The 22,577-nt window shown below is 43.7% G+C and overlaps 1 protein-coding gene across 4 annotated transcripts in view; it reads right to left on the bottom strand.

Moving 5' to 3' along the window:
* LOC106581916 (FERM and PDZ domain-containing protein 4) overlaps positions 1 to 22,577 on the bottom strand; it is a 52,127-nt gene continuing 29,550 nt past the window's right edge. For 3 of the 4 annotated variants that reach the window (XM_014164378.2, XM_014164379.2, XM_014164381.2), the window contains 15 exons: positions 15,010 to 15,170; positions 14,590 to 14,692; positions 12,144 to 12,189; positions 9,303 to 9,407; positions 8,682 to 8,789; positions 7,897 to 8,028; positions 7,262 to 7,381; positions 6,881 to 7,017; positions 6,159 to 6,285; positions 5,884 to 5,973; positions 5,567 to 5,749; positions 5,232 to 5,361; positions 4,067 to 5,110; positions 2,410 to 3,678; positions 1 to 1,937 (listed from right to left, as the gene is read on the bottom strand). In XM_014164378.2, coding sequence (XP_014019853.2) covers positions 550 to 1,937; positions 2,410 to 3,678; positions 4,067 to 5,110; positions 5,232 to 5,361; positions 5,567 to 5,749; positions 5,884 to 5,973; positions 6,159 to 6,285; positions 6,881 to 7,017; positions 7,262 to 7,381; positions 7,897 to 8,028; positions 8,682 to 8,789; positions 9,303 to 9,407; positions 12,144 to 12,189; positions 14,590 to 14,692; positions 15,010 to 15,170 — 5,143 coding nt within the window. In that variant the 3' untranslated portion in view covers positions 1 to 549. Of the gene's footprint in view, positions 1,943 to 2,409; positions 3,679 to 4,066; positions 5,111 to 5,231; positions 5,362 to 5,566; positions 5,750 to 5,883; positions 5,974 to 6,158; positions 6,286 to 6,880; positions 7,018 to 7,261; positions 7,382 to 7,896; positions 8,029 to 8,681; positions 8,790 to 9,302; positions 9,408 to 12,143; positions 12,190 to 14,589; positions 14,693 to 15,009; positions 15,171 to 22,577 lie in introns of all 4 variants that reach the window. The other variant, XM_045704628.1, reaches the window with a different exon arrangement.

Genomic DNA, 22,577 nt, shown 5'->3' with positions numbered 1-22,577 from the left:
TTCAGGTTGCAACATTTTTTACTTTTAATATGTCATGGTAGTGCTGGCAAAAATAAGAGGAAAGTACTCAGTGAACATGTGCAAAGATTCATAAACTATGTTGGATTCAGCAAATGAAAAATACTGACGTCAGGGACTGTATCATATAATATAATTTCTTGTCTTGCGCAGTGATTTGTCTAGAGTTCTTTGTCACATAATATGTATCATGTGTAACATAATTAATGTTAATTCATACAAATAAAAGGCGGACCTATTGGTGGTTCATCTACACATTACACCCCAAAAGGTGATTATCAATTTGTAAAAGTGTACTTATCAAGTAATATCAGGTTATATACCCTTAGGTTCATATTGTTATTCTCAGAGGCCTGAATATAACCACTTTTAAAAGTGTCATCATGATTAATAGAATTTATTTGACTTTACATATCAAACAAAATATACACAAGGCAAGGTTTTGTCACAGCAGTTCACATTGGTTTGGGTCGAATAAACCCATGTCTCTTATGTATGGCTTTGAAATCGCTAATCATAACCGTGTTATGTTTACTTGTAGAGTGTTGTGAGTGAGTGACTCAGTCTGTTGACGATAGCACACATGGTGGTGGAGTGACGTGTCAATGCATTCACACTTTGGTCATCGGGGGAACTATCCAAAGCCGTTTCAGCAGCCTGGAGCAGACACACATAGTTCATGACGACCTCGTCCACCTTGGCTACCACCTCGCGCTGCCGGCTCTCAGGGCTCAAGCCCTCCACCAGTGACATGCAGGCCTGTGTTAAGCAACAGACCGTGTGGAAACTGTGAGTCAGGGTGAGTAGGGTCTCCTGGGGGCTGCCTTGCACCAGGGCCATGTGATTGCAGGCGCTGCCCAGCTCTAGGGCCTCCATGGAGAGCAGCTGACTGAACCTCCACAGGTCGGACTCACTGACCTCTGACCTCTGGCCACCTCCCTGGCATACACCGGAGCGCACCAGGCCCATCATATCCAGGGCATCTCTCTGTGCATCTGAGAACCCCTGGGGGAGGGTGTAGGTCTTTCCCTTCAGTAAGTTCACACGGCTCAGCTTTGCTTCCAGGCTCATGCCGCTCACAGTCACACCACTGGCCATGTTGAGCTGTTCAGCCACAGCGGAGGGTTCAGATCCAGAGGCGTACAAAGAGACTGTGTTCTCTGCGTCAACACTGGGGCTGGTAGGGAGTGACTGTGCCTTCTGACCCCCAGAGAATGGCTGGGAGGTGGGGATTTCTCCTGCTCCACCTCCGACTTCATCGTCATCATCATCATCATCAGTGTTGGTCTTCCTCTTGGGGAAGCAGTGTGTGAAGGGCCCATGACACCTCATCCAGGTGCTGCTGTCCAGTCTGGGTGGTGGCACGGCTTGGAGCTGCTTGGCATCCAATGATGCTGGCAGCATGATAGAGGAACCTCTGAAGAGCCTCCTGCCAGAGGACTGAGAGCTAACTGATCTAACGGACCATACTGATCCCTGGGACAAGCTCTTGGAAAGTGTCTTGGAAAAAGAAAATCTCCTCTGTGGCTTGGAGGGATCGTCGGGTGACTGGACAGTCTGGGCACTCCTCCCACTCAGCGTGGCTTTGGTTTTCTCCAACAGCGCTTCGAGGCTCCTAGAGCCCGGCGTGATGCTGCTGCAGCTCCTTCTCAGCATCCGACCCCTTTGCTGCGGTGGCTTCCTGAGGCTGCCTGTAATAGGGTCACATGGGTATAAGCTTGAAGGGAAAGCCTGGGCGCGGCATGGGATGGGCTCAGTGCAGGGGCACCCCTGCTGCTTTGTGGCACTGGGCACATTGGACTCTGTGCTGCTGCTACTGGTTAATGATGGTGGTGAGGTGGTGGTGGCGGTGGCGTTGACCTCGTTGGAGAGAGCAGAGGAGGAGTCTTCCCCTGCAGCCGTCTCGAGCTGGGTGCAAGCTACACTAGGGGGAGGAGAAAATCAAATAGAATCGTTAAGCATCTCCCTGACAACATGGTGCGTTGCTTTGATCTCTAACCCTTTCCTGTTTTCATTAGAGGACTTTTTAGTAAAATGTTGCTCTAATTGTCCTTTCATAACAGAGAGTGGGGTAAAATAGAATAAAGGTGCATTTCAGCACTTTTATCAGATCTCCGTGCAGCAAGTGTTACATGATGAACCAGTACACAGCAGTATTTCTTATACCAATCACATCCTCTACACATGTATGCACTGTTGCATGTCCTTAGCTAGTGACATGCTTGTTATTGTCTTTCTGTCTGAATGGATAATGCTACTCTGACATCATGATGCATATCCTAATCCCCAGCTAGTGAATAATTTATCAACAGCCTCAATGTGCTCCTGGAATCGTGTTTACCATTTAAGCGTACAGACGTCAAAGGAAAAGACCGCTCTATTTAGTTGTACCTGTGGTTTCTTTTATCTTGGGCATCCGGTGGCAGCCATCTCCTCGTATGGTACCGAATCCAGGCTCGGCACTGGTGGCTGCGTGGATTTTCCTCAGCAGGGTGGGATCTATGGTCTGATGTCTAGCCTTGCCCTGCTGTGTCCCCTGGCCTTGGGTGCCATAGGCCTTCTCCTCCCCACTAATATAGCCCAGCCCCTTGAGGGAAGACTCTGAGAGCAGATGCATGTTTTCTCCAGTGCAGAGGGGAGAGTCCATGGGAGTGACACAGCTACTGCTTCCTGAACTGCAGCCAGCATCTATGGAGGAGCACTGGGAGCTCTGGAGGGAGTGGATGCCCTCGCTGCCCTGTAACAATGACATGCGCTTACTCAGGTGATACTCGTGTAACCGTGTAACATCCTGCTCGGCTGAGGGGACCCTCGTCTGCTGCTGCTGTGGGTCGCTGCTGGGTAAATTGGCTTCCTCACTACTGTGGGGGACTTTGGCGGGGGAGCGGGAATGAGAGTCTAACCGCAGGCTTCTCTCATTTGAGTCCTGCTTATCTCCCTTAATTGTTCCCCTATCAGAGTGCGAGGCTTGTGAATCACTCACACAGTCTGGGGAAAGATTGTCTGCCATTTTGTTTTCAGGAGGCTGGTGATATCTTGGGGGCTTCTCTCGATACGGATAGGGTGTTCGCCCCAATTCGAATTGGTTCATGTATGGAGGTTCCCTTAGAATAGCATTATATTTGGGTGGGTCTGAATTATATTTGGGTGGATCCCCTCTATTTGAGTTCTGGATGTTGCTGTGTCGTTTTTCTGTTGAGTCATCGTTATCTCCCTGAATCCTGCCCTCAGTGTCACTCGGCTTCCCTGGCTGCTTTCTCATCACAGAGCCCATGTGCAGTTTGTTGAAATAGTCGGTGAGGGACTTGGTCTCCATGGTCTCTGGCTCCATCTCTCCCCCATCTGAGTGGAGGATCTGGGTGGAGGACACAGCTGAGGACTTGGCCCCCTCCTCCTCCTCCTCCCCCCCCTCCCAGGTCTCCTGAGGGTTCTGCTTTATGGCCAGGGCGACCTTTCCTTCACAAGGTGTTATGGGAAACTCTGTTTTCTCCTCAGTCAGAGTGTGGTAGCCCTCAGCAGTGGCCACATAGAGTCTCAGATGGGTTTCAGAGAGTTTCTGGGCAGCGACCAGCTCTGAACTCTCCGTCATCTCTGAGGAGTTAGTTTCGTTGCCAGAGTCCGATGAGGACTCGGGGCTAAAGGCCCTTGATATTTCTACACCTGTGTGCCACAGAGAGACAGACATTTTGTTAACACATTTTACCTGAGGCATCTTAGAGATATTATAAAAAAGCACACAATTCATTGGTACAAAGAGTATGAAAGCTGTGAGTTGAAACGCATTTGTGCGACTGATCATAAATGATTAAAAAAAAGAAATGATCCACAAAACAACAAAACAACCAAAAAAGGACTGGAACCAAAAATGAGTGAAATACAGGAAATGTTTTATGTTCAAAACGAATGAAACAATGTGCACACTAAATGGAAACATTGAACAAAATGTTTTTTTTATTGAAAAATCAACAACAACAAATCTAAAAGTTAATGGCTGGAACATCCGCATGGTGTTAATGAATAAACGTTACAATAGTGTAAGAAGAAGAACCTGTGCTATTTTCTGACTGTGGGTGTGGGCTCTGCTCCTCAGAAGCCGCAAGGGCCTCCAGTGCCTGTAAGGTGGACACCACAGCATCGTCCAGGGCCCCCTCCACCTCTGGGCCCTCCTCCCCCTGTGTGGGGACTGAGTCTATGAGGGATACAGGGATATCGTCACGGGTCCCCTGGCCCTTTCTGACATGCCCCTGGGCCCCTCCGTGCTGCTCATCCTCATCAGAGCTGTCCCTAAAGCCTGGGGGTGGGGCTGCGATGGCCAAGTTGAGGGAGTGAAGCAATACATCCTCGTTATCCTCCTCATCTTTACCCTCTGGCGGCGGGGGCAGGGAGGTCAGGTCGATGATGTCATCGCTGGACCCTGAGAGCGAGAGGAACGTGGCCTTGTCCAGATCCCCCATCAGCCCCATGTCCTCCTCGCAGCTGATGTCATCCTCGTCCTCGTCGGCGTCCGTGGTGTCGGCGTAGCAGATGTCGTGCAGCAGCGGCTCCTCAATGCACTCGGTGTTGCCGAAGATTTTGGCGCCGTACGGATAGCCCTCCCCGTCTATCCCCATGGGATCCTTGCTCTTGTAGTCCTCCTCTAGTCGCTCATACATGGGGCTGTTGTCATGTAGAACCTCTGGGACTTCGTCCATCAGCCTCTGGTAGCCAAGGTTCTGGGGGTTCACACTGTCTAACGGTGGATCCCCAAAGATGAAGGAGACCTTGGCACTGCGGGGGGAGTCCTGGGCTTTGGGTCTGGGGGCACAGAGGTAGGGCTGGGGGTGTGTTGGGCCTCTGGTCCCCCCTCTGGTATCTACCCTCTCTGCCATGTGCATGTTGTTCTGGGGCGGCTGCTGGATCTCAGTGATATAGACGGGGGACATGTCACTCTCACTCCTCCCATGGTCCATGCAGTCTGAGTCTCTGTTAGAGGAGGGCTCCCTGGACGTACACCGCTGGTTGTTGTGGTGCTGGTGCTCCTCACACCCTCTAAAGGAGGTGCTGTACGCCCACTCTATAGCCTGATAGTTCTGCTTTACTCTGCAGTCATGGCCTGAGAAGGAACCAAACAGCGGTTGATAATCACGTTTCTATAATAGCAGTGATGCTAATGTATCAACTTACAGTATTGTTGGCTTTTGAAAACAACTGAACTGTTTAGAGTCTAGACTCACCGGTGTCTGCGTTCCCTGTTTTTGCCATGTTGAAGATGGAACGGCGAGAGTCCACTAGTAGTCTGTAGTATCCAGCAGTCAAACAGGCCAGATTCATCGCATCAGTGGACTCCATTAGCAGAGTGATGGGCTGGAGAACAGGGAGATAAGAGGACGACAACGAACACATTAACAAATTAACACAATGTTCTCATTGAGCATTCATTTCCTTGTATAATGTTATTGCTGAAAAAGCTATTATATAGCTTATTAAATCAGGTTAGATGTCAACTCATTGCATTGATCGTCATGATCATATCACATTCAGTCCCTTTTGAAGATATGTTTGATTTCACCTTCACATCCAGAACATGTAGCTCTACCCTGACGTTCTTCTCATCCTCTGTGTACATCTCGATGCGGTTGACGTGGCTGAAGTCCGCCAGCAGCGCAACCAGGTTAGTCTTGGTGTTGATCACATGACTGATGCCATACCTTGGACCAACTAGAAGGGTTACCTCTGTGTGCTTCTCTCCTTGCTGTGGGCATTGAGCAGAGGGGAAACAATTGAAACACAATACACATGAACTCGTTAATGAGATATGATATTCTGATATTTTGTGTCTTGTTATTCAAATAGTTTGCGCTCAGAAAAAAAGAGGTAGTTATTTACCAGCAGTATAGATTTAAAAACCCGTCCTCCGTACAGTCTCAGGTCACTGAGATACTTCAGATAGTGGACCTTGGCCTGTAATGCTGACAGCTGAAAGAGAACATGAGCAATTTAGGCTATTGACAATATGATTGTGCACAGGGGATTTCTTTTACAATGAAACTGGCGCTGTGATTAGTCACATTGACGCGTTACATTATCTGACAGCGGGGAAATTTACGAGAGCACGACAATTTATGATACAAGAGAGATAGAGGGAGGGGGAATAAAGGTACCTTTTTTCCAGGAGGTACCAGATTCTGGTTGGTTTTGAGAATGTGTGTTAGGGCTTTCTTGATGTTCTTCTCTTTCATGCTGGACAGTACTGCAGGAGGGAGAAACAGTGCCAAACCCCACTCCTTCCTGTAGAGCAAGAAACACTGGTAACATAAGTTTTATGTACAACATAATTGAACAGCAGAATACATTCCTTCAGCGAACATCAATCCCTTTATAAAGAGAGGATTCGTTGATTAACCAACAGGTGATCGATTATAATCAACATCCATATGAATTACCTGTGGTATTTACGACATAACAATCAGGGGGAAAATTGTTACTGTATCTGACATGGATATCATTAGTTAATCTGACGTGGATGCGATTTATTCTTTTCAGATTATTCTCAAGTAAATGAGTAAGTGTTGAGAGTCTGATGGTGTAAGGGCGTAAAAAGCCCTCATAACAATGTGCTGCCAGATTGAACATGTGAGAAGATGCAGGGACATGTGTGAACTTTAGGGGACCAGACTAGACATTGGACCTGGTCCATACTGACTTGGTGGTGGTGCAGCAGTGTTATATTATATGCCATTTAGCAGACGCTTTTATTCAAAGCAACTTGCACGCATACATGTTATGTAGCCTATTGGTGGTCCGGGGAATCGATCCTACTATTCTAGCGTTGCAAGCGCCATGCTCTACTTACTGAGCTACAGAGAAAACACAAGCCACTCACTCAATGTATTTGAGCGAGACTTTCTGTGACTGCTTGGTGTTGATGGTGAGGATGTACATCTGCAGGGCAGCCAGACGCAGGGCCGTGTCGTATTTCAGCTCTGACCCAAATCGCTCCAGCACCACGTCATTACAGCTCTGAATGAAGAGAGGAGGAAAGGAGAGAAGGTTAAACTGGTTGGACTATTGTTGCTGACCATAATGCAGTTAGTGTGTTGGGCTCCAAGTCAACACTAGGTAATTTACATTTTTCTGAGCTAATGTTTCTATATGAAATCTTACCAAATGCTTATCAATGAATATCATACAAAAATGTTGATTACACAATCAACATAATAACTTGTTAATCAGGCAGTGTTGTCTTCCATGTGCTGTGAATCACCTGAACATAGAGGTATTCAAATGCGACTGCATCTCTCCTGAGCAGGTCAACGGGGTCCTTTGGGACAAAGCTGATGCGGAAGAAGCATTTCATCTTGTGTGCCCCTGGTCTCTGTGTCACCTAGGACAACAGGCGAGGCCACGGAATTAACATTTAGTGATGAAATGTCACGAATAATGAATAATGAATAAAAAATCACTGCAAAAGAAAATAAATACAAAAATCACAAACGTACAAAATAGTCTTAAAATATATATCCTAATTTGTATGCATACAGAAACAACATCAATGTTACAAAAATGTATAAACCATAATGATAATAATAAAATACATAAAACAACAATGGGCAACAGGTGTAAAACAATATTTCAGCCCCATTATGATCATTTCTATCTACAGTCCGTCTTATGGAGGGTCTGCAATTGTGCTCTACGTTACCCTACACTCATTCTGTTCACATAAAATAATTTAATCACATGCCCACCACCACCCAATTCCCACTTGCTATGAACGAACGTGGGTTATATTTGATTGCACTGTAACTGTAACTGAATGAGGGCCTAATATTGTCTATCTGTCGTCTACCCGGGTGTGAGGCTGCTCACCCCACTGTAGTTAACCCCACAACGCCTCACCTGAGTTAACATCTCCTGCTCGTGGAGGATCATGAGTTTGCTGGCCGAGCCCTCGTTTCTGTGCTCCAGCATCAGCGAGAAGTGTTCAATACTCTTAACGGAGAGCTTCTCTTGCAGGGTCAAGATGACATCCTTTCACACAGACAGAAGAGACATTCATTATTAATATGGCATGTGCCAGGAACGTGCACAGCAGGGCTGCAGCGTAGGGGACCACCGTGTGAGGGACTGAGGTGTGAAGAGAGGAGAAAAGCTGTGTAAAGCACTCATTTGCATTACAGATACTGTAGGTGTAGCTAAAAATGTATAAATTCTTAAGCAAACAATTTGATTATGGAATACTGCATATCCTAGAAAGATGATGGAAAATAAATGTTTTTTCTCTCAATAAAACCTATTCAAAATGGAGGATTTTTCACATTCATAATCACAAATAGACAGTGCGTAACGTGACGATAAATGTCAGCTGCATTACGTACAATGACACAGATTAAACAGCACACTTTGGAGATGTTTTGTGTAGAAATACCATGAGAAAAAAGTGCTGGCCTACTTCTTCGTGCATAACACTTAAATGAAGTTACAGCTCACTTGCCTTTGTAGGAGTGCTGTGTGTAATGCACGTGCTGAATCATAAGTAAAGATAATACGGTATGCTACAGTGATCAAAGAAATTAACTATTCTGTAAGTGGCCTATGAATGATGTAAGGTTCAATTGAAAAATCATTTTTTATCAATGTCCCCATTAAGATGTCTTAGTGAAGGGCAGGGTGTACTGCTGTACCTTAATGGATGTGTTACTGTCAAACTTGAAGGATTTGGTCTGTCCGTTCTCCAGGTACACCTTCAGAACATTTGGCATGAAGAGTAGAGAGTTGTCCTTCACAGATTCCTGTAAATGAGAAGAAAATGGTGATAATTACAGCCTTTTAATTGATCAGTAGGCTACGCTACACTGTTAAATGGTCACAGTAAGTGTTTAGAGGGGTACATAGTGGCAGGTAGCCTAGCGGTTAGCGGGTTGGGCCAGCAACTGAATGGTTGATGGTTCAAATACCCAAGCTGATAAAGGTGAAAAATCTGTCAATGTGCCTTTGAGCAAGGTACTTAGCCCCAATTTTCTCCAGGGGTGTTGCACTATTATGTCTGACCCTGTAAAACAACACATTTCACCGCACCTAAACATATATTTTTTTAATATAATGAGAACAATGTGTAATGGCAAGTAAAGGCAATGGAAAGAAGAACACGACAATACAGCTTAACAGTCCAACATATTTTGCAATATTAGAAGATTCAAGGTCAATATCATAGGTGCATACTTTTACCTTTTGGAAAACATTGGTATACAATAATATGAGGCAGAGTGTGATGTAGGGTTGTAGAACACTACGGTTGTACTTACTGGGACCTGTCCATTAATGATGACCTCCTCTGCAAAGCGGACTTTCACTGGATTAGACTTTAACTTGGCCTTCTTGGCTGCACTGATGAACGCAGATTTGGGAGACTGGCGGGGGGGTGAATAAAAAACACAGTTGGCAACAGGTCCACCCCTTCAGATAAGCCACAACCAATCAGCCATTCCCCCGTGGCGGGAGAAGAATGTTCCATTTACACTCTCATCCTCATCCCACTACCGTTAACACTAGTGTTTTCATTCAATTCCCCATATTGTAATACATGAATATGATTAGAGATGCTATAAGGGCTTGTAGTGGAAGGACACCCCCACTGGTGTCTGTGTCATTGAGTCACAGCACAGCTATGTCTGATAAGTGAGAACAATTAAAGGTTGAATTAGAAGAGCCGGTTCTGCATGCATCTTATGGGATTCTGGAGCTCTCTCTATCTGTTTTTTCTGCAAACCGAAGACATTTTCAAGATGAGCTTCTTCTCAAGTTGAGGCCCTTTCCAGTAGAATAACACATCAGGCTATTTCCCTTGAGACAGTCTTCATACAGGAAAATATAATTAGAAGAAATAAATGCTCAAATTATATCATTTTCAGAGCTGTGTGTGAAAATATGAAATGTAACATGTTTTACAAGTTCTGTGCGGTCTTTCTGGATGTAATTGCAACTTTTGTCATATATACAGTGGGGCAAAAAAGTATTTAGTCAGTCACCAATTGTGCAAGTTCTCCCACTTAAAAAGATGAGAGAGGCCTGTAATTTATCATAGGTACACTTCAACTATGACAGACAAAATGAGGGAAAGAAATCCAGAAAATCACATTGTAGGATTTTTTATGAATTTATTTGCAAATTATGGTGGAAAATAAGTATTTGGTCAATAACAAAAGTTTATCTCAATACTTTGTTATATACCCTTTGTTGGCAATGACACAGGTCAAACGTTTTCTGTAAGTCTTCACAAGGTTTTCACACACTGTTGCTGGTATTTTGGCCCATTCCTCCATGCAGATCTCCTCTAGAGCAGTGATGTTTTGGGGCTGTCGCTGGGCAACACGGACTTTCAACTCCCTCCAAAGATTTTCTATGGGGTTGAGATCTGGAGACTGGCTAGGCCACTCCAGGACCTCGAAATGCTTCTTACAAAGCCACTCCTCCGTTGCCCGGGCGGTGTGTCTGGGATCATTGTCATGCTGAAAGACCCAGCCACGTTTCATCTTCAATGCCCTTGCTGATGGAAGGAGGTTTTCACTCAAAATGTCACGATATATGGCCCCATTCATTCTTTCCTTTACACGGATCAGTCGTCCTGGTCCCTTTGCAGAAAAACAGCCCCAAAGCATGATGTTTCCACCTCCATGCTTCACAGTAGGTATGGTGTTCTTTGGATGCAACTCAGCAGTCTTTGTCCTCCAAACACGACGAGTTGAGTTTTTACCAAAAAGTTCTATTTTGGTTTCACCTGACCATATGACATTCTCCCAATCCTCTTCTGGATCATCCAAATGGTCTCTAGCAAACTTCCGACGGGCCTGGACATGTACTGGCTTAAGCAGGGGACACGTCTGGCACTGCGGGATCTGAGTCCCTGGCGGCGTAGTGTGTTACTGATGGTAGGCTTTGTTACTTTGGTCCCAGCTCTCTGCAGGTCATTCACTAGGTCCCCCCGTGTGGTTCTGGGATTTTTGCTCACCGTTCTTGTGATCATTTTGACCCCACGGGGTGAGATCTTGCGTGGAGCCCCAGATCGAGGGAGATTATCCATTTCCTAATAATTGCTCCCACAGTTGATTTCTTCAAACCAAGCTGCTTACCTATTGCAGATGCAGTCTTCCCAGCCTGGTGCAGGTCTACAATTTTGTTTCTGGTGTCCTTTGACAGCTCTTTGGTCTTGGCCATAGTGGAGTTTGGAGTGTGACTGTTTGAGGTTGTGGACAGGTGTCTTTTATACTGATAACAAGTTCAAACAGGTGCCATTAATACAGGTAACGAGTGGAGGACAGAGGAGCCTCTTAAAGAAGAAGTTACAGGTCTGTGAGAGCCAGAAATCTTGCTTGTTTGTAGGTGACCAAATACATGTTTTCCACCATAATTTGCAAATAAATTCATAAAAAATCCTACAATGTGATTTTCTGGATTTTTTTTCTTCTCATTTTGTCTGTCATAGTTGACGTGTACCTATGATGAAAATTACAGGCCTCTCTCATCTTTTTAAGTGGGAGAACTTGCACAATTGGTGGCTGATTAAATACTTTTTTGCCCCACTGTAAACCATTGTTGTTGAGTTGAAGTCTGAAATATGTTACCCAAAGCCAGGATACAACACAAAATGTTTTCTGCCAGACTTCGAACTTACATGGTGATATTCAGATTATTTGATATTCAAGTCATTGTCTATTTTGGTGGTGACGGCGCAAATCCATCTCATTGACCTATTTTATGAATCATAATATCACCAACATTCACAGTAGCTGTTATTGTGGCATTCTATCCATCCTCATATGGTCCTCCCGGGTGCTATCAGCTGTCAATGTGGCAGGTTGAGTTTCATCTGGGGTGTCATGCTAGGGGTTGATGCTACCATGAGAGGACTTGGACAACTTTCAGTATTCAGTGTTTGGACTGAAATCCCTGTGAGTTAGCCAGGCGAACACTAAGCAGTTACCTCCCTGTTTTGACGCCAGCAGAGACATATGGCCACCTTTTTATGTCTCGGATTTTCTTGGATTCACCGACTCAACAGACACACAGTCCATTGAACTTCATATCCCAGAAGTTCGCTCTGAATTTTATCAATGTAAACCTTTAAAGATGGAATGATTGATCCTTACTGGGTACGGTTGAACCACTGTCAAAACAATGGATTCCTTGCAGCTCCTACAGAGAAGGAACACAACACAAACAAGTCAAAGAAAACATAATTATACTGTAGATTAAAAAGGAAAATATGTCATATTCATGTGCAGCGGAAGTCGATTAATCAGGCCTGATTCAGGCGTTGTTTCTCCTATACAGTGAGCAGATTATGACTGTTGAAGTAAGCCCATGAAGAAGGTCTAACAAGATGAGCAGTCTATTCTAGCCATGCCTCAAGCCTGGCTGTTACTCCTATAATGAAACAGTAGTTTACTGCTGAGATGGAGCCCAGCACACTGACTCAAGGCCAGGGGAGCGGTGATGGACTGGACTCCTTATGGACATATTTCACTGCACTAATCTACAGTACAGACTCACTCCACAGTCCACAGCATGTAGGTCATATGGCCGTTTAGCCACTCACTCACTCGCCCGAGTCAAGCATATAATAAGACACATGGAAATAATTCACACTGGTTTATACAGTGAGGGAAAAAAAGTATTTGATCCCCTGCTGATTTTGTACGTTTGCCCACTGACAAAGAAATGATCAGTCTATAATTTTAATGGTAGGTTTATTTGAACAGTGAGGGACAGAATAACAATAAAAAAATCCAGAAAAACACATGTCAAAAATGTTATACAATGATTTGCATTTTAATGAGGGAAATAAGTATTTGACCCCTCTGCAAAACATGACTTAGTACTTGGTGGCAAAACCCTTGTTGGCAATCACAGAGGTCAGACATTTCTTGTAGTTGGCCACCAGGTTTGCACACATCTCAGGAGGGATTTTGTCCCACTCCTCTTTGCAGATCTTCTCCAAGTCATTAAGGTTTCGAGGCTGACGTTTGGCAACTCGAACCTTCAGCTCCCTCCACAGATTTTCTATGGGATTAAGGTCTGGAGACTGGCTAGGCCTCTCCAGGACCTTAATGTGCTTCTTCTTGAGTCTTGGCCATGTGTTTTGGGTCATTGTCATGCTGGAATACCCATCCACAACCCATTTTCAATGCCCTGGCTGAGGGAAGGAGGTTCCCACCCAAGATTTGACGGTACATGGCCCCGTCCATCGTCCCTTTGATGCGGTAAAGTTGTCCTGTCCCCTTAGCAGAAAAACACCCCAAAGCATAATGTTTCCACCTCCATGTTTGATGGTGGGGATGGTGTTCTTGGGGTCATAGGCAGCATTCCTCCTCCTCCAAACACGGCGAGTTGATGCCAAAGAGCTCCATTTTGGTCTCATCTGACCACAACACTTTCACCCAATTGTCCTCTGAATCATTCAGATGTTCATTGGCAAACTTCAGACGGGCATGTATATGTGCTTTCTTGAGCAGGGGGACCTTGCGGGCGCTGCAGGATTTCAGTCCTTCACAGCGTAGTGTGTTACCAATTGTTTTCTTGGTGACTATGGTCCCAGCTGCCTTGAGATCATTGACAAGATCCTCCCGTGTAGTTCTGGGCTGATTCCTCACCGTTCTCATGATCATTGCAACTCCACGAGGTGAGATCTGGCATGGAGCCCCAGGCCGAGGGAGATTGACAGTTCTTTTGTGTTTCTTCCATTTGCGAATAATCGCACCAACTGTTGTCACCTTCTCACCAAGCTGCTTGGCGATGGTCTTGTAGCCTATTCCAGCCTTGTGTAGGTCTACAATCTTGTCCCTGACATCCTTGGAGAGCTCTTTGGTCTTGGCCATGGTGGAGAGTTTGGAATCTGATTGATTGATTGCTTCTGTGGACAGGTGTCTTTTATACAGGTAACAAACTGAGATTAGGAGCACTCCCTTTAAGACTGTGCTCCTAATCTCAGCTCGTTACCTGTATAAAAGACACCTGTCCACAGAAGCAATCTTTCTGATTGAGAGGGGGTCAAATACTTATTTCCCTCGTTAAAATGCAAATCAATTTATAACATTTTTGACATGCGTTTTTCTGGATTTTTTTATTGTTATTCTGTCTCTCACTGGTCAAATAAACCTACCATTAAAATTATAGACTGATCATTTCTTTGTCAGTGGGCGAACGTACAAAATCAGCAGGGGATCAAATACTTTTTTCCCTCACTGTAGTTGGACCCGCATGGTGCAGACGTGGGCAAAATACTCTACCCCATTACCCCACACAATCTGGGTATTTCTGGCATTGACATTGAATCTATACATATGGCATTATCCTTCACTGCAGGTTTTTTTTTTAGTTAGTTAACCAATTAAAACAGGGGTCTCATTCATATAGACATTGACTATTGTCATGACTCATGAGCCATGGAAATGACTCAGCAAGGCAAGGCACACACAGCTTGACATTACAATGTTTCAGGAAAGAAATGTCCAAATGACTTCCTGTGCATACATGAATCCCATCTAAACTCAGCAGGGATACTGTATGTATGTTAGAGACATTGAGTTCCTGTACCTGACGAGGTCGATGACCCTCTCCCTGGGGGCGGAGCTAACCGGCTCATCATTAATCATGATGATCTCGTCTCCTGGGGTCAGTCTGCCCTCAGAGGGACCTCCTACCAAGACACAGGGAACCACAGGGCAGTGGTACCAATTACAAAGTTTCTAGCTAGTAATTCTTCTTTGTTTTCTGGATTCATTGTACTCTTTAGGCATAAGGTTGGCTAATTTATAAAGTACCCTGAAGTGCATGGTTTATAAATAAAATGTGGCCTTTCATTGGTTATCATCACCAATTGGTCGCCATCTTTTGTCATCTGGTCACCATTGGATATACAGTAATACATCTTACTTCCTGTTGATAATGGCTATGTGTGAAGCTGTGGTTATTAATGGTGACATGATTGGTTTACAGGTGGGCTGGTATGTTTACCTGGTGTGACTGACCGGACCACCACAGGTTTCTCACTGCCTGCCACAAAGCCAAAGCCCAGGACTGGATCTCGTCTCATCTCCACCTTGCGGGGGGCTGGAGGTACAAACTTGTCCCCGTCCAGGCGAACCTCCTCCAGGGAGCTGCTTTGGGACACGTGGCTGGGAGAGTGAAGAGGGAAGGGGACAACCATAAGTCCAACAGGTCACTAAACAGGTGATAGTGTCACTACAAGACTGAACACCAACAAATCTATTTTTACCATTGGTACTGGTATGGACCTTGTATGTAGTGTATATTTTCATGTGTACTTGTTTTATTGTATTTGATTTCTTGTGTGTATTTTATTTATATGACTTAGTATTATTGCATTGTTGAGTAAGAGCTTACAAACAGGCATTTCACTGTACTGTTTATAACTGCTGTATCCTGTGTACGTGACAAATAAAATTATATTTGATTTGACCTTTCATCTTTAAAATGGAGATGTGATTCAGTATATCCAAAATGGGCCAAAAGGTGTTAAAAATTCATTTAACAAAATATGTAAAAAAAATAATCAAAAACATTACAAATGAATATATATTCTTCCATAAATCTGAAACATACAGTAGGAGTACATCAGTAAATGTCATGCTCTTAGATATGAACCAACTGGACGTTTCCCAGTCTATTAAGTTCCTTAAACGTTCAAAGCTGAAAAGTAGCATTTAGTCTGAAATTACAAACTACTGCCATGCCTCAAAATAGAACACGTGGGCGATGACAATCTAGCTGTGATTATATCTTCATGCAGCCTCACTTTCACTCTTATCAAGAAAATCGCAAACTTAACATGCACACATTCTAATGCAGATAACCCACTGGGCAGAAACTGGTTGAATCAAAGTTATTTCAACGTAATTTGCCGAGTCTATGTTGAAAATTCATTGGATTGGAAAAAAGTTACATTTTATCTTCTGCTTGGATAGTTTCAACTGTGCAACTGATTTAGTCGACAAGGTAACAAATCATATGTTGGATTCACATCTCCTCAACCAAAAAGAAAACTCAACCACAAATAATACCACAAAGAAAAGTTAAAGGATGGGATTAAGCCAGTAGCACAGATGGATCTATCCAAGCTCCTTTGAATGTTGATAGTTGGTTGTGTTGTCAACCAAACACAATTCAATATTCCTGTTGTAATACAGTAAATAACCTAAAGTTAAGGCTATCTTACAAACTAACGTAACATTCAAGCTTAAAATGAGTAACACATCCATGACAACATTTCAAGGTTACTGTAACTATACATTTCTTCTTAATCAAAGCCTGCATGTTCAAAATACCATGCGTAGGTTGCAGGTCTGTGAAGATCTTCATTTGTAACATTTTTTTTGTATTTGTTTAAACGTTTATTTAACTAGTTTATTTAAGTCAGTTAAGAACAAATTCTTATTTATAATGACGGCCTACCAATGGGCAAAAGGCCTCCTGCGGGGGCGAGGGCTGGGATTAAAAATAAAATGAAAATATAGGACAAAACACACATCACAACAAGAGGGACACCACAACACATACATAAAGAGAGACCTAAGACAACAACAGCATGGCAGCAACACATGAAAACACATCATGACAACAACATGGTAGCAACACAACATGGCAGCAGCACAAAACATGGTACAAACATTATTGGGCAGAGACAACAGCATACAAAGGGCAAGAATGTAGAGACAACAATACATCACACAAAGCAGCCACAACTGTCAGTAAGAGTGTCCATGATTGAATCTTTGAATGAATTATATTTTTTATTTAACTAGGCAAGCCAGTTATGAACAAATTCTTATTTACAATGACGGCCTACGCCGCCCAAACCCAGACGACGCTGGGCCAATTGTGCGCCGCCCTATGGGACTCCCAATCACGGCCGGTTATGATACAGCCTGGATTTGAATCAGGGGTGTCTTTAGTGACATATTTAGTGACATCTCTAGCACGGAGATGCAGCCTTAGACAGCAGCGCCACTCAGGAGCCCGGGAGATAGAGATAAAATGGTCCAGTTTGAGTGCTTTTTGATGCTCGTTCCAGCTGCAGCGAACTGAAGAGGAGCGACGAAGGGATGTGTGTGCTTTGGGGACCTTTAACATAATGTGACTAGCAGAATGGGTATTGTATGTGGAGGATGAGAGCTGCAGTGGGTATCTCAGATAGGGGGGAGTGAGGCTTAGAGGGTATTCTAAATAAGCATCAACCAGGGGCGAAAATCCCGGGGGGGACGGGGGACACACGACCCCCCCATCCTGGGAAAAATATGATTTGTCCCCCCCAATATATCACTGAAACATAACTATGTAATTTAAATAATATTAATAATACGCAATGAAAGCAATTGTGCTGATTATAGACACTTAATAGCGCGTTTTTAAGTTTCAAAAGATTGCGACCCCCCCACCCTTTGCCTCACAATGGTTTGCTCCACTGCCAGTTCCTTAGTTGGCAAGGTAACAGAGGGGTGGTATCCACTGTCTGAAAGGCACTCAATGAACGTAACTGACGTGAGGTTAATCCAGTCAATCGCGTACACACACTAGCTGAATATGCAGAGCTAGCGGGCAAATATGAACTATTAAGCTAGCTAGTACCTATTCCATTTATGTGGCCTCGTCAAAGATGGAATCTTTGCTATAGTCAATTTATTCCAAGATCAGCATGCAGATGATGTAAGTTAGTGCTTCAAAGTCCCTGTGATAAGGTTAGCGATAAACTGAAGTCCAAACTGAACAGAACTACACTCTCTTCTACCATTGTCTTAAATATATTTAATGGTCTCGTTGCAAAAGCTAAATTGTCGCAAGGGAACTTTTATTTATTTATTTTATTTCACCTTTATTTAACCCGGGTAACACCACTGATTAGTTGTGTAGTTTTGGGTACCGGTAGTTAGGAGTACGGCAAACACCTTATTTCTTTGGTTCCTCAACATACATTTACCATATTACAATGTAGGCTATGTGTTACAGCACTACTTTTGGTGTCCCCCTCAGGAATTGCTCTTGAGAAAATTTCATGTAATTGTCCCCTCCAAAGTTGATATCAGATTTTCGCCCCTGGCATCAACCAGTGGGTCTTGCGACGGGTATACAGAGATGACCAGTTCACGGAGTATTATAGAGTGCTATAGAGTAATTGCTGTAATAATCTGTGCAAAATCTCGAAGGGCATTGATCGCTTGCACCATGTACTTTTAATGTAATCTCAACTGCAATCCAGGTCATTTGGTTCTGCTATTAGATGAAGCACAGTAATAACACATGAATTTGTTGTATACATTTAAAAAAAGATCTGACATTGTATTTCCATTTGATCTTTGCTGTGCCTTTAAATGGTTGAAAGCACAGTGATAAACATTTGGATGACAACTAAAGCAAAAATAAGACATTGTTTTTTCATTGGAATTTGGTTGTGCTTTTAGATGTTTTAAAGCATTGGAAATTCAACAAACTTTGGGTATTTTGAGTGGGTGAATATAGGTTGTAATATCATTGATCAACTTCTCAACCAAATATTACCCAATTATCCACATTGAATTGACGTGGTGTGCCCAGTGGGAATGTGTGCCCAGTAGGAAACACTGCTTTTTCCAGATTTAGCACTAAAAAAGTATATGGCAGCATCTTACTTGCATGTGATTTTTCAGGCATATGGGAAACCAGAAATAGAACGTGTGGCCATTGGCCAATGAGCCTTTGACCTGTGTGAGGCGGTGCAGTATGCTGGTGATTAGGGAAGGGCCAAGTCCTGAGGTTCAAACAGAGACAGACTGGCTTCATGTTGGACCTGTGGAACCACTGTGGCTGGCCAACCTGTCACTGATACCTGTTAGTCTGTTGCCGAACACTCCTCAGTCTGAACCCCGATCACCCCTCTCATTTGAACTAGTCAACATTGACTTTAATTCGGGATATTCTCTCTAGATGGATCTATGTAAATAGACTGCAATTCAATTAGACTATCATGTTAACTGTGTTAATAAGTGGATTTGTAGATCACATACAGTACATCAATTAATCAAACTATAAGATCCTTTACATTTACACCACATAAACTGTCAACAAAACTGTTTATGTGCCAATTTGTAGCTTTGCATCTCCTCTGTATGTTCCTCCAGTTTTTCCTTATCCAGTATCTCTCCCTTCTCCAGCAGCAGAACTGTAGCATCAGAGGCAGCAGTAGCAACTCTTCCCATGGTAGCCACTGTGTTGGGTAATTAGGCCTGTGGGCTGACTGGGGAGCCAGTGTGTAATTCACAGTCATTCCTGACACATGTTCCATTCGTCACTAAATACCCACAATTAATCTTTCAAGGCACTGAGCGAGGGCAGGGGAGGTGCAGGCAGGGGCTTCTTGACATTTACACGGAGGCCTATGGTAACAGACACACAGACGTCTTCTTACTGACATTTGAAACACATTGTGAGTAATGTTATATGGTTGATTCCCTTGGTTTTGGGTTGCAATAAAACATATCATATTGCTAAGGTGCCACTGAGACAAAGTCACTTTTGGATTTGTGATGTTGGTTTCAGCACTTATACATGACAACCACAACAGATTGTGTGCAGTGGAAAAACATATGGACATCTGCAACCAGGAAGTGTGCTGTCTCATCTCCAACCACGGCCACCTGCTAGAGATGGCCCGCCTCCCAACGTACTGACAAGCCCTCTCAGCTAGCACATTTAGTTCCTTGGAAGTTGTGTGAACGTATGTTTTTGGTTTCACATTGGTTGTTGGAATGAAGCCATACGTTTCCTCTGCTCACCTCTCCCAAGGCCATAGTCATATTCATAGAGTATGCAATGTCGGTCATTTAGTATGCATGGACAGGGTACACCCTGATGGTCAGTGTAAAACAATGCATTTCCTTCTCCATCCACATGAACTTCTATGCGTCCTCCACATGCTCCATGATCTATCTCACTCGTTTACAATTGGAAAAGTGAATGGGAACAGAAGTTTGAAGTTCTCTCCTTTCTTCTTATTTCAACAACAACAAAAATGTATCAAATTAAATAAATTTATATAGCCAATCTTAGATCAGCTGATATCTCAAAGTGCTGTACAGAAACCCAGCCTAAAACCCCAAACAGCAAGCAATGCAGGTGTAGAAGCATGGTGGCTAGGAAAAACTCCCTAGAAAGGCCAAAACCTAGGAAGAAACCTAGAGAGGAACCAGGCTATGAGAGGTGGCCAGTCCTCTTCTGGCTGTGCCGGGTGGAGATTATAACAGAACGTGGCCAAGATGTTCAAATGTTCATCAATGACCAGCTTGTTCAAATAATAATAATCACTGTAGTTGTCGAGGGTGCATCTTGCACCATTCCCAGAAAGTTGTGGAAAGGTTGTATCCAAAATAACCATAAGACAACCACGCTCTCACCAAGCTCTAAGAAACATATGGTTCTCAGAACACTATGTGCTAGCTGGGCTGTGTCTAATGGACACTAATCAGCACAATTAGTTACTAATGTTCTGCAGCTTGCCCCATTCTACAACATAGAAATATAATCGTTCTAGAACTTTTATTTCTATGATCTACACATTCCTCATAACCCATAGTGACTGATCACTAAGCAGCTAAGTGACTGACCATAAGCAACACAAGATATATAAACATAAGCAACACAAACTATTGTCCTTACTTAGTCGCCACCAGGACCAAATCTTCTTAAGAGGAGAACGTCTGAAGGGTTGCAACAAACCATTTCTCTTGAAGTAATTTTGTTCTGGTTTTTTTTGGCCGTGTACTCCCTGCTTGGGTAGCAATGTTCTAAGCACTTTGAATTACCATTGACAAGCGATATAATGCCTAATGTATGAAGTAAAGCTTTTGATAAAGCCAACTTCGGGAAATGATGCTGACTCGCAGCTCTGCTTACCCCACCTTTTCACCTTAAATGTACTCTTAGATTAAAATATGTTTCCTCTATTACAAACAGGTAGAGTGTGGGATGGAGAGAGAGAGACAGAGAAAGAGATAGAGAGTGAGAGACAGAGAGAGAGAGTGAGAGAGAGAGAGAGAGAGAGAGAGAGAGAGAAAGAGTCAGAGAGAGAGTGAGCGAGAGAGAAAGAGTCAGAGAGAGAGTGAGCGAGAGAGAGAGGCAGAGAGAGAGAGAGAGAGAGAGAGAGAGAGAGAGAGAGAGAGCGAGAGAGAGAGAGACAGTACATTATAGTCTTAGATATCTTATGGAATTATCCTCTTCTATGATCAGTCATCATGAAACTGGGCTTTTGACCATATCACCGCAATGCTACTGATGTAATCCAACCTTTTAACTCCTATGGACTATAAATATATACCTCTTTCCAAAGTCATATAGCTAGCTATCTCTGTTATACACTGAGTATACCAAACATTAGGAATACCTTCCTAATATTGAGTTGCACCGCCCCCCCTCCCCAATTTTGCCCTCGGAAGAGCCTCAATTAGTCGGGGCATGGCCTCTACAAGGTGTCGAAAGAGTTCCACAGGAATGCTGGCCCATGTTGACTCCAATACTCCCACAGTTGTGGCAAGTTGGCTGGATGCCCACGGGAAACTGTTGTAGTTCTTGACCCAAACCGGTGCGCCTGGCACCTACTACCATAACCCGTTCAAAGGCGCTTAAATATTTTGTCTTGTCCATTCACCCTCTGAATGGCACACATACACAATCCATGTCTCAATTGTTTCAAGGCTTAAAAATCCTTCTTTAACCTGTCTCCTCCTCTTCATCTACACTGATTGAAGTGGATTTAACAAGTGACATCAATAAGGGATCACAGCTTTCACCTGGACTCACCTGGTCAGTCTATGTCATGGAAAGAGCAGGTGTTCATAATGTTTTATACACTCAGTGTATATGGTGTGATACAGTATGCTTAGTCACTGTCACTGGTTTATTCATGCCATCTTGTCATGCATACTATACCTGTTCCATTAAGCAACACCACAACTTGATGTCAAACAATTAGAACCTTGAAAAACTGAGCGATCACTACTGACACAGACACGCCACATTATTTATGAGTCTTCTTCCTATTTAGCAAGGTTCGAGCCAAACCAGCCTCGGTGACGTGCCTCATCCAGACAGACTATGTACATCCAATACACTCCGTCCTCCTCTGGAGCTCTTATGTAACCTGTCTGACATCACGCTGCTCAAGCTCTAACCCAAGTATGATAAGTTCCCTAGCCTGTTTCCGACAGTACCTATCTCAATGCAGCACAAGATCACAATATAACACATCACAAATCTCCTTATGAGAGCTAGGTTTATATGTAATCGCTAGGCAAACAATGTGCACATACTGTATGTAATATTGTATTACAGCAGGGTGCATATTCCATGAGTACACACTGTGTCTAAATAAGAAAGCACTATATTATGCATGAAGAGATAACTACGAATGCCACAGTACGGCTGGGAATCTTGTCTTTTTTTTGTTGCAAAGCCTCATCCTCCTACAGAAACATCATTAGACATGAAGAAGCAGCCAAACACTCACTTGTTACTCTGGGCTTTCTTGCCCGCATATA

Source organism: Salmo salar, chromosome ssa21, assembly GCF_905237065.1.
Source record: "Salmo salar chromosome ssa21, Ssal_v3.1, whole genome shotgun sequence".
NCBI lineage: Eukaryota > Metazoa > Chordata > Actinopteri > Salmoniformes > Salmonidae > Salmo > Salmo salar.
The sequence above is the reverse complement of the archived record's forward strand: the minus strand, read 5'-3'. Positions and strand labels throughout refer to the sequence as shown.